This window comes from Rhinichthys klamathensis, unplaced genomic scaffold (assembly GCF_029890125.1).
Source record: "Rhinichthys klamathensis goyatoka isolate OS25496 unplaced genomic scaffold, OSU_Roscu_1.1 h1tg000040l_1, whole genome shotgun sequence".
NCBI classification, from domain to species: domain Eukaryota; kingdom Metazoa; phylum Chordata; class Actinopteri; order Cypriniformes; family Leuciscidae; genus Rhinichthys; species Rhinichthys klamathensis.
Window position 1 is genome coordinate 4007513 of NW_026606587.1, and position 12045 is coordinate 4019557.

General features: G+C 45.6%; 1 protein-coding gene across 2 annotated transcripts in view; it reads right to left on the reverse strand.

The window, feature by feature from the left end:
- The window catches only part of slc12a5b (solute carrier family 12 member 5b), a 70609-nt gene that overhangs the window by 8482 nt on the left and 50082 nt on the right, over positions 1-12045 (reverse strand). For both annotated transcript variants that reach the window (XM_056246662.1, XM_056246663.1), the window contains exons 14-18: positions 8613-8711; positions 8176-8295; positions 5402-5506; positions 5093-5261; positions 4779-4974 (exon numbers count right to left, since the gene is read on the reverse strand). In XM_056246662.1, coding sequence (XP_056102637.1) covers positions 4779-4974; positions 5093-5261; positions 5402-5506; positions 8176-8295; positions 8613-8711 — 689 coding nt within the window. The remainder of the gene's footprint in view (positions 1-4778; positions 4975-5092; positions 5262-5401; positions 5507-8175; positions 8296-8612; positions 8712-12045) is intronic.

Consider the following 12045-nt stretch of genomic DNA (forward strand, 5'->3'; position numbering starts at 1 on the left):
CAACCAGATATGAGAAATCTTTTCCAAGATTAAGACTGATTTATGACTGAAATGAATGTAAAGTCTCAATCTAAATTCAGTCTAAAACAGAACAATATACCCTTTTCCTATACAGTGCATCCTAATCCTACACACTCTATATATATAATCAAAAGTGATTCTGACGAATGGGGATCTCGCTCGAGAGCCTATCTACTTTGAGTGTAACTAAACGAGCCAATGCACATTGGCATGCGATAATTGCACCAGCTGCTATGCATCGCAGATCATGTGTTTCTGGATGTGGCCAATGTCTGACTCCGGCTGACGATCATGATCGCTGTATCACATGCTTGGGCTATAGGTACGCTGAAATGGCGGTCATGGATGACTCATATTATCATTGTGGGAGCATGATCATCGCGGCGTTACGGTGGAGACTCCGATACCTTGAAAGAGGTGGAGCCCCTTCGCTTATTCCCCGAGGATCACAGTGAGAGGTAACCCACCGAGTCAAACTCTTCGGGTCCCTCACTCCTCTGTAACGCAGCAAACCGCGGAGCCTCCAAGAGAGCGCGCTGGTCCGTCCTAGGTGGTCCCAGTCGTTTCTTTTGGAGCTCCACCGGATGATCAGATGCCGCTGCATTGGAGGGTGAGTCACTGTCCTCTGGGGATGACGATTCGGCTGCACTGCCGCCTTCGGGTGTGTCAGCGTTGTTCGAGTCAGACCCAGAGCTCACGGCTATGCTTTCCCAGGCCGCCGCAAGTGTCAGGCTCGAGTGGAACCCTCCACCATGTCCCGAACCTTCGCGGCTGGAAAATTGGTATCTCGGGGCAGCCCGTGCTGGTTCTCAGCGCCCCGCCCCAGTGCCTTTCTTTCTGGAAGTGCATAAAGAGGTTACCAGAGCATGGACGGCACCTTTTTCTGCCCGAAACCGTTCTGATGTCTTTTCCTCCCTCACTACCCTTGACGGCGGAGCGGCTAAGGGTTACGTGGAGATCCCCCTGGTGGAGCGTTCTGTGACGATGCAACTGTGTCCAAAGACCGATACCTCCTTGCGGGGAAATCCGCCATCAGGGCTTCCCACATACATCCCACGAACCAGGTAAGTGCGGCACAACACACTCAGACTCCGCTTCGGGCCGCTTCAGTGCCTCCCGAGCCGAGTCCCTGTCTTCCACCTCGTTGCTCCATCCCGGGTACGTCTGTGGTCCCATTGGTCCCGCTTGCACGGTATCTGGGAGCCTGGCTAGTGCTTCCCAGCCCGTCTTGCTGGCTCATCCGTACCATCAGACTCGGCTATGTGATTCAGTTCGCCCTGCGCCCACCCAAGTTCAAGGGCATCCACTTCACCTCCGTGCGGAGTTGCGATGCCCGTCTTGCGGGCAGAGATCGATATCCTACTGGTGAAGGACGCGATCGAGCCGGTCCCTCCAGCCGATATGAAGACAGGGATCTACAGCCCCTACTTCATTGTACCCAAGAAAGGCGTGGGTTACGGCCAATCTTAGACCTGCGAACCTTGAATCGGGCCCTGCACAAGCTCACATTCAAGATGTTAACGTAGAAACGCATTTTCGAATGCATCCCCAAGATTGGTTTGCAGCGATCGACCTGAAGGACGCATACATCCATGTCTCAATTCTTCCTCGACACAGATCGTTTCTACGGTTTGCGTTCGAGGGATGGGCATATCAGTACAAATCTCTACTCTTCGGGCTGTCCCTGTCGCCCCGCGACTTAACGAAAGTCGCGGAGGCAGCCATTGTTCCACTCCGAGAACAAGGCGTTTGTATTCTCAACTATCTTGACGACTGGCTGATTCTGGCTCAGTCTCGAGATCAGTTGTGCGAACACAGGGACATGGTGCTCCGTCATCTCAGCCTGTTGGGGCTTCAGGTCAACTGGGACAAGAGCAGAGGAGAACTCTCCCCTGTGCAGAGGATCTCTTATCTCGGTATGGAGTTGGACTTGGCCAACCAGACAGCTCGACTCACAGAGGAGCGCGTCCGGTCAGTGTTGAACTGCTTGAGTACAATCAAGAGCAGGACAGCGGTCCCACTGAAACTTTTTCAGAGGCTACTGGGGCATATGGCATCCGCAGCCGCAGCCGCAGTAACGCCACTCGGATTGCTTCAAATGAGACCGCTTCATCACTGGCTTCACAGCAGAGTCCAGAGATGGGCGTGGCAGAGTGGCACGTACCGGATGCACATCACCCCGCACTCCCTCAAAACCTTCAGCCCGTGGTCGGACCCTAAGTTTCTACGGGCAAGTGTTCCCCTAGAACAAGTGTCCAGGCATGCGGTGGTCTTCACAGATGCCTCTGCCACCGGCAGGGGCGGGGTGGGGGGCACGTACAATGGGCATGCAATGTCAGGTCAGTGGACGGGGCCTCAACTGCATTGCCATAACAATTGCCTCGAAACTGGAAACTCCATGTCTGGTCCCTGGATGGGACGCGGAGGTTCTAGGTGACCTACGCCAGGCGGTGGTAGACACCATCACTTCTGCTAGAGCCCCCTCAACGAGGCGCCTCTATGCACTGAAGTGGAACCTGTTTTTGAATGGTGTTCTTCCCAAGGGGAAGACCCCAGAAGATGTCTGATCAGAGTTGTGCTTTCTTTCCTTCGGCTGTAGCGAAGGCTGTCTCCCTCCACCCTCAAAGTGTATGTTGCCGCTATCGCAGCACATCACGATGCAGTTGAAGGTTAGTCATTGGGAAAGCATGACCTAAAGCATGCTTTTTCATTTTGCAAGCATTTTCGGTCGACGAATCGTTTCTAGAATTCGGGCTGGACAACTCTTACGTTGTCCTAAGACCCCGGCTTGAATACGTGCCCAAGGTTCCTACCACTCCCTTCAGGGACCAGGTAGTGAACCTGCAAGCGCTGCCTTCGGCAGGCAGACCCAGCCCTGGATTTTCTCTGTCTCGTCCGCTCCTTCCGGTTATACGTGGACAGAACGCAAAGCTTTAGGAGCTCAGATCAGCTCTTCGTCTGTTACGGAGGCCAGTGGAAGGAAAAGGCAGAGGTCCATGTCTCCAAGCAGAGGATGGCCCAGTGGATGGTGGATGCCATCGCCTTGGCTTACGAAGCCCAAGGCATGCCTTGTCCGTTCAGGTTGCGAGCACACTCAACTAGAAGTGTAGCTTCCTCCTGGGAACTGCCTCAAGGCACCTTCTCTGACAGATATTTGTAGAGCTGCGGGCTGGGCGACACCTAACATGTTCCCTAGATTCTAGAGCCGGTATCTTCCAGTATACTCGCCCACAGTGGCCAGTAGCGCCAAGGACCCGTTCTTAGTGTCGGCTTGCAACGCCCGCCCCGCTGGGCTGGATATGTGCGTCTATTTGCAGCAGTGGCGTTTTGGTAGATATCCCCATTCGTCAGAATCTCTTTTGCCATACGTAATAGTGAGCTGACGAAGGGGAACGTCTCGGTTACGTATGGTAACCCTCGTTCCCCCGAGGAAGGGAACAGAAAACGTGTATCCCCTCGCCACAGTTTCTGAGCTTCCGTTGTACGGCTGAGTCACAAGTCCGGCTCCTCAGCGGAAAAACAAGGATGCGATGCACCTTCTGCTCATTATATGCTTGCGCCGCAATGCACAGCAGCTGGTGCAATTATCGCTGTTTCATTGTCCTGTTCATACGGCTGACTGCAGTGGACGTTTGCGGTTTCGAACCGCTGTATTGGCCGAGCTCTTTAACGACTTCTGCCCTAATTGGTCTGTATGAAAGGTGTTGAAGTATTGGACATGCGTGTTTTATGGGCTGTTAAATTAAACTAACACGCTAGTATTTTGGTCCATCAAAGCAGCCTGAACGATCTTAAATATTATTAGTTGTGATATTAAATAGTGACATTTTGATTGTTTATGTAATCTTTTCTCATTTTTTTTGTTTCCCTTTCTTTGGTATTTCATTTGTTTGCCAGTGTATATCCGCATGTGATTTATTTGAATGGTGATACTGAGGCTTAGCAGAAGAGGATAGTGTATTTGTTTTCTTTTGGTATTGTTTCTTTATTTTGTTTATCACTTGCTTTAAAAACCTTTATTCACTAATTTGCTGTGTGGTGGTTTGTCCCTTCTGTTAAAGTTGGTTAATTCGGTCTCTTTATCAACTGTGGGTATTTAATTGGTAAACTGTGTACGCAATCTATTTTTAGGACGCTTTAAAATGAATGTTTCCTGTGTAAAATAAACTTTGTATACTTTTGGAAGTCACGTCTCTGTCTTTGACGCAATCCGAACCAGCAGGGTCCTTCATATTGTTGTAATCCTTTTGGGTATATTTCTTTTTGGGGTATTTTGTTTATTTTTTATACTTTCCTGGGTGGAGAAGTAACCTAGGTGGCATAGTCTGGTTTTTTAATATTTATCCAAAGGTTACATATGCGTGATTTGTGTGTATGTGTTTGTTTAGATCAGTTATGTGTTCATTATTTAGTTCAATAAAAAAATGTGTACACATTCATGTGAGTTTGATTCTGGTCCCTGCTTGTAAATCAATGCCACTTTAACGATGCGATCACAGCTACATGCTAAGAAAAATTCATTTTTCTGTGGTCACGAAAAATCTCCTTTCTGAGAGTTGATGTACGATCAATACCGAGTGTTCGCTGGACGATCATATTAATTGATTGTGATAATAATTCAGCTATATTAAGTTAATTTTATTAACTGATAAATTATAACAAGTTATTCATATTTCCCTTTTGAGCTACTTTGCAACACCACACAGTCCAAACTAACCCACCATATATGAAAATCCATGTCTAGACTTTTGTCTTACCAATGAAGTTTCTGCAACGGTGGTGCTCCTCAGCTTGTTTCCAGTTCTTGGGGAAGCTGACCAGAACTGCATTGTGGCGGAGGCCACCTAGACCTCCAGCTTGGATCAGATGTGAGGTGGCGTCCCGCAGGTTAGAGGAGATCACTACCTGACTGAATCCCTTCACCTTCTCAATCTCCATCAGCTTCCTTAGGGACTAAGACAGATAGAGGTTATTATATTAGTACCATGTACGAATGGCTCATTGCCTCGTGTGTGGCTTCAGGAGTTGTGTGTGTGTGTGTGTGTGTGTGTGTGTGTGTGTGATTGCGTACTTGGTCTGCTTTCTGTGCTTGTGGTTGGTTGTTTAAGTAGGTGCCCTCCACACACGCTCCTACGATGGTCAAGCCTTTGCCTGCTTTCAGCTGATTGGTCAGCGACAACAGTCGAGGTTGCTCCACGTTCTGCTCTCCATCCAAACCCATAAGAACAAGAATCTGGGGCCTGGAATATTGAAAACATTATGAATTTTGATTAACATTTTAATTCATTCTCAATATGTTGGAAGAATGCAGTTTGACATGTGATATACTGCATGCCAACATTTGTTGTGTTCACAGGCATATTACTGATCCACCACTAACCTCCAGTTTTTAGTGTGAGGAGGACCTTGCTCCAGCCTCATCAGAGCATAGCGGGCGGCACTCAGAGATATGCCACGTATCCCATCGCCCCACTCTTTCTCTGCCCTACAAAGATGGAACACACAGTCAATAGTCAATTTAGCGCTTTAAATCCCACCTTGTTTTTGTCTAAATTTGGTTAAATTGTAGTGTTGGAACTTGAACATTTTATTGTGTTCTATTGATCAATTTCAAATATTTAAATTTAAATACAAGCACGCCATTTGATAAAAATAATTTTTTGTGGATCAGGGGCTTCAAACTAGGGACTTAATTTATAACTTTGTAAAATGAGATATTACATATGTTTAACACAACAATTTGATTATTTTTTAATTCAGCTTTTTCTGAGATTAATTCACTTTTTTATTATATTGACATCAGTTCTTAAAAAGAAATAAATTAAGGTGGATATATTTAATATTATTAATAAATATTGCTGTCAACCTAATCAAAATTTATCATACTTATCTGACCGTTATCAGTTTGTAGCAATAAATGAAGAGATGTCTTATCGATCACAAGTTCAGTATGGCGTACCACAAGGCTCAGTACTAGGACCGCTGCTGTTCACTCTGTCCACCATTAGGAGATATCATTAGGAAACATGGAATTAGCTTTCACTGTTATGCCGATGATACTCAGCTGTATATTTCTTCAAAACCCAACGAAACTTACCAATTCACAAAATTAACAGAATTCATAGCTGATATAAAAAAATTGGATGACTAGTAATTTCCTACTACTAAATTCTGAAAAAACAGATATTCTAATTATTGGACAAAAAACTTCCACACGTAATAACCTAGAATACTGTCTAACACTTGATGGTTGCTCTGTCAAGTCTTCGTCGTCGGTTAGGAACCTGGGTGTGCTCTATGATACCAATCTTTCATTTGAAAGTCACGTGTCTAGTATCTGTAAAACCGCATTTTTCCATCTAAAAAATATATCTAAATTACGCCATATGCTCTCATTAACAAATGCAGAACAATCTGTTCATGCGTTCATGACATCAAGACTAGATTACTGTAATGCTCTACTGGGTGGTTGCCCTGCACGCTTAATAAACAAACTACAGCTAGTTCAAAACGCAGCAGCTCGAGTTCTTACCAGAACCAGGAAATATGACCATATTAGCCCGGTTCTGTCAACACTGCATTGGCTGCCTATTAAACACCGTATAAATTTTAAAATATTGCTCATTACTTACAAAGCACTAAATGGTTTAGCTCCGCAGTACTTGAGCGAGCTCTTAACGCATTATAGTCCTTCACGCCTATTGCGTTCTCGAAATTCCGGCCAGTTGATAATACCTAGAATATCAAAATCAACTGCTGGCGGTAGATCCTTTTCCTATTTAGCACCAAAACTCTGGAACAATCTTCCTAACATTGTCCGAGAAGCAGACACACTCTGTCAGTTCAAATCTAGACTAAAAACACATCTCTTTGGCCTAGCATACACATAACTCACTATAGACTTCCTTAATTCAAAATTAGGATCAGCCGGAACCAGGAACACGTCCCGTAAATCCTGATGTCCTTGGTACATCATAAGAAGCGTCTACGCTAATATTAGTCTCTCTGTTTATCCCGAGGGACCCTCTATTGTGGACCTGCGCCTGGACCCATCCCAACTCATCCTGAAGTGCCAGCCTCATTAGCCCTGTGAAGGCCTCATCGACACGACAGCCATCGGCACTGATCCTCAACAACTCGTCTCCATACCGGCGTGATTACTTCGACTTCCAAACAGAAGGAAATGGATAAATACTCTAAATGTTCCTATCAAATCTGACTTGTAACGCTGCCCGAATCATACACTGTTCCTTCGTTGGCCAGATGAGAACTGGCCCCCGACTGAGTCTGGGTTCTCCCAAGGTTTTTTTCTCCATTCTGTCACCTGATGGAGTTTTGGTTCCTTGCCACTGTAGCCTTGGCTTTTGGCTTGCTTAGTTGGGGACATTTAATATTCAACAATATTATTGATCTGCCTTACTTAAGGTGGACGTTGATGCAATTTTCTTCTAGAAACAAACTTTGTTGTATTATTTTCATGTTATCACTGTGAAGCTGCTTTGATACAATCTGTAGTAAAAAGCGCTATATAAATAAAGGTGACTTGACTTGACATTTTAAATGTATTAAAACAGAAAACAGTAATAATTGCAATAATATTTCACAACATTACTGTTTTTCTGTATTTTACTGCATAAGCATAAGTTTATAAAAACAATAATACATCTTACCAACCCCACACTTTTAAAGATTAGTGTAAATACTTGATCATATTTTAATCATTTACTTTGGCTTTAGTACATTATAACAGACAATATAAAATCAAATAACTGAATTCTGGAAACATGTTATCCTTATAATACCATGCTTAATATTTATCTCAAACGGTACTAAAGGGTCTTTATACAGTACATGAAAATAAAATCTTATTTGGAAGGCCAAAGGTTAAAAACACCTGGATTAGGTAAAAATCATTAATCCGTGTCTTCCACTAATAATCATCTAAAACTACAGTATATACACTTACTGTGAATAATTACTCAGCCACATTCACCAGGCCTTTAAATAAATCCTCTAGCAAAAAGAAAAAAACTGTACAGACAATAATGCATTTTCTGCCAAGAGAGAGATTGATTTAGGTTGTGTGAAAATCATTAGTTTTTTTTCCTTTTTTGTCAAGTCGCTTCCCCCTGAGGCTCATTTAGGTTCGCTTACCCGCAGAATTCGATGTACTTATAGATGCAGCCGGCGATCACCATGGCAATGATGGCGTAGTACCAGGAGCAGAGGAACATCAGGGTAAGACACAAGCTCATGCCCAAGAGTGACAAAGCCCTGGAGAAAGATCATAGTCTATCTCATGCTCATTTGTCCAGCAATTGCTCAAAGTTACATAAATTTTGGTGTCAGCTATGCTTACACTAATTACGATAACTGCCACAGGTGACTATATTCTTAGAGGTGGAAGGACTTAATTATGTGGTGGGATGTCTGTAGGCTTCACTTCAACATTTAACATTAAAGATTACGACTAGACGTTTAACATTCATCCACTCAAACCAATCATTTTGTATACAAACATACTTTCCGTCACTGACGCAAACCTAAGGGAGCAGGAGTTTGTGTGTGTTTGTACATGTGTAATTATGTACCAGTGGTAGAATTTAAAGCGTGGCCTCCAGTTCGGGGTCCTGAGGAGAGTCTGCAGCGCACAGGCCAGGTTTACAAACATGTAGCACATGAGAAAGAACCTGTGGGGGTAAACAGAGCAAAACTCTATATGTAATATTGAGAAAATACTTCCCCTTGGAAGTTTTTATGCTTTGTTTTGAAGCAATGAACCACTATTTATTTACTTACGTACTTAAAATATATTTATGTTTATCAATGGAAAGTAATTTTGTCAAACTGAACATGAACATAAGTTGCGTTGTTTCTGCACCATGCGCGAGTATCATTGGTTTTGCTATTCACAGAATTAAGATATGCTGTTGTTGTAATGTAGCCTAGCTATAGAAACAGGACAGTTTTGAATGTCATTGTTTGTCTGGAGCTGGTGTGCTCAGGCGACTAACAACCAACTCTTGCTTGTATATATTGCTTAATTGTGTGCTGTGTGTTCCTTGTTGTTCATTCATCATCTTTGCTTTATTTTTTGCGAAGCATTAGTTCTTCCCTTTAGCTATGATAAAGAGACATTCTGCATTTAAGGGGGGGACAATAAAGGGAGGGGTGTGTGTTTATTCGGGTTGATTTCAAATATCAAAAAGTGTTTCTCAGAAATTGCTTACTGCACTTTAACTGGTAGTTGTGTCTGTTAGTGAGAGCTCTCAGTACTCATAAGAGAGCCCAGTCATTCCATGGATATAATTTTAACAATTTCCCTGTGCCAGTGTCTCACAGTAGGAGGCTTGGTCTTGATCCACTGGAGTAAAACACATCTTCTTGCAACTAAACGAAGATTATATAATAGTTTTTGGCATGTGTTTGTTAGTGGCATTCCATCTGAGATATTCAATAAACAAATCTTGCACCATTTTTATCTCCTCAATAAAAATAAAGATTTTGTTATTTTTTCAAAGAGACTCAGGAAATATTTAAAAATAATAATCATCAATTGTTTTCCCATTAAAAATAATATTTTGAAAAATATTTAAAAATAACATTTTAAAATATGATATAAATATTTATTTATTATATTAAATTAAAATGTATATTAAAATACTTATATAAAATAATATAATCAAAGAAACTAATATTTTTAAATAATATATAATAAAATAAGTAAAATAAGGTCTGTGGTAAAAAAAAAAAAAGTGGTATATGCCATATAACATATGGTAACCCTTGTTCCCTGAAGGAGGGAACGGAGATGACACGTCTTAGGCTGACGAACAGAAATCCTGCTAGAGAGGCCAATCTACTTCGAGTGAATCTAAACGAGCCAATGCACATTGGCGTGCAATCATTTGCAACTGCTGCTCTGCCACGCAGAGCGGATATATAACGAGCAGCAGGTACGATTGCACTTCAGTTTTTTGTTGAGGAGCCGAGCCGATGAGCTGGCTGCCCCGGCGGGCCGCAGCAGATGTGGCGACAGGACGTGCCGTCTCAGTTCCCTCTCTCGAGGGTTACCACTGAAGCCAGTGCTGAAGCGGGTTCATATGGTGCAGCCCGAGCGGAGTTACCGCTGCTGCTGCTGCTGCCATATGCCCCAGGAGCCTCTGAAAAAATTTCAGTGGGACTACTGAACATGTTCAAGCAGTTCAGCACCGACTGAGCGCGTTCCTCTGTGAGGCGCGCTTGTCTGTGCGACCAAATCCAACTCCATACCGAGAAAAGAGATCCTCTGCATGGGGGAGAGTTTGCTCTTTTCCCAGTTGACCTGAAGACCCAACTGGCTGAGGTGCCTGAGCACAAGGTCCTTGTATTCGCATAACTGATCTCGAGAGTGTGTTGTAGTATGAGCCAGTCGTCGAGATAGTTGAGGATGCAAACGCCCTGATGTCTCATTGGAACAAGGGCCCCCTCTGTGACTTTCGCGAAGACAAGGGGAGACAGGGACAGCCCGAAGGGCAGGACCTTGTACTGATATGCTCGACCCTCGAACGCAAAGCGCAGAAACAGCCTGTGTCGAGGAAGAATCGAGACATGAAAGTATGCGTCCTTCAGGTCGATCGCTGCAAACCAATCTCGGGGACGGATGCATTCGAAAATGTGTTTCTGCGTGAGCAATTTGAATGGTAGCTTGACAAGGCTCCGATTCAGAACTCACAGGTCCAAGATTGGTCGTAACCCACCACTTTTCTTGGGTACAATGAAGTAGGGGCTGTAGTACCCTGACCTCATATCGGCTGGAGGGACTGGCTCTATCGCGTCCTTCGCCAGTAGGACTGCGATCTCCGCTCGCAAGACATGGGGATCGGCTCCTCTCACTGTAGTGGAGTGGATGGCCCAAAACTTGGTGGGACGCCGGGCTAACTGAATCGCATAGCCGAGCCTGATGGTCCGAATGAGCCAGCGAGATGAACTGGGGAACGCTAACCAGGCTCAAAGAGATCGTACAAGCGGGACCAAAGGGACCGTAGGCGTACCCGCAGTGAGGTGGAATGCAGGTCCGGAGGCTCTCTCTGGGAGGCGGCCAGTGGCAGGGTCTGAGTGTGCTGTGCAACACTTACCTGGTTCCACGGGACATGAGGCGCAGGAGGAGGCTTGGCTGTGCTCTCGAACTGCACGCTGCTGCCCGCTGGCGATAGAAGCGGCGGATGAGAGTGGTCAGGATTCTCTCCTCCCACTACTCTCCGGGCCCTCTTCGGACCTAGAGATGGGCGAAACTGCTCTTTTATTGAAAATTTGGGTACCGCTGGTTTTGACGCCAGCGGCGGAACACAAACAAAAGGGAAAACAAGATTTTCCACCCGGCCCTCTTCCGGGGGAGGGAGAGGTGCGGCCACCATCTCCTGAAGAGCAGTCCCATCCATCTTCGGGGCTTTGCAGCCCCTCTTGGCGGGGGGCGGGACGGCCTGCCTGCGACTGGTGCCTCGGTGCGGGAGCGAGGGCAGTTGCAGGAGGATGCCCTCGGCGACGAGTAGACTGAGGAGCCGCGGGTGGTTAGATGGAGGCAGCAGCTGACCGCCGCGGCAGGATGTGCTTTATTGCCTCAGTCTGCTTCTGCCGCCAAAGAGGCAGGTCTGGGACACGGGGGAGATAAGGAACCTGACTTTGTCGGTCTCCCTCATGTCTGCCAGACACAGCCAGAGATGGCGTTCCTGGACCACCATAGTGGACATCGCACGACCCACCGACCGCGCGGACACCTTCGTCGCACGAAGCGCGAGGTCCGTCTCGGCATGAAGTTCTTGGAGAACTTGAGGATCATGACCACCCTCATGCAGGTCCTTCAGTACCTTGGCCTGATGAACCTGCAACAACGCCATGTCGTGTATGGCAGAAGTGGCTTCCCCATAGGCCTTGTAAGCCTTGCCGGTTAAGTCTGACGAGTGCTTACAGGCCCGGGAAGGGAGATACGGTTCTCCGTGCCAGGTGGAGTTAGGGCACAGTTGCATAGCAACAGCCCGCTCCACT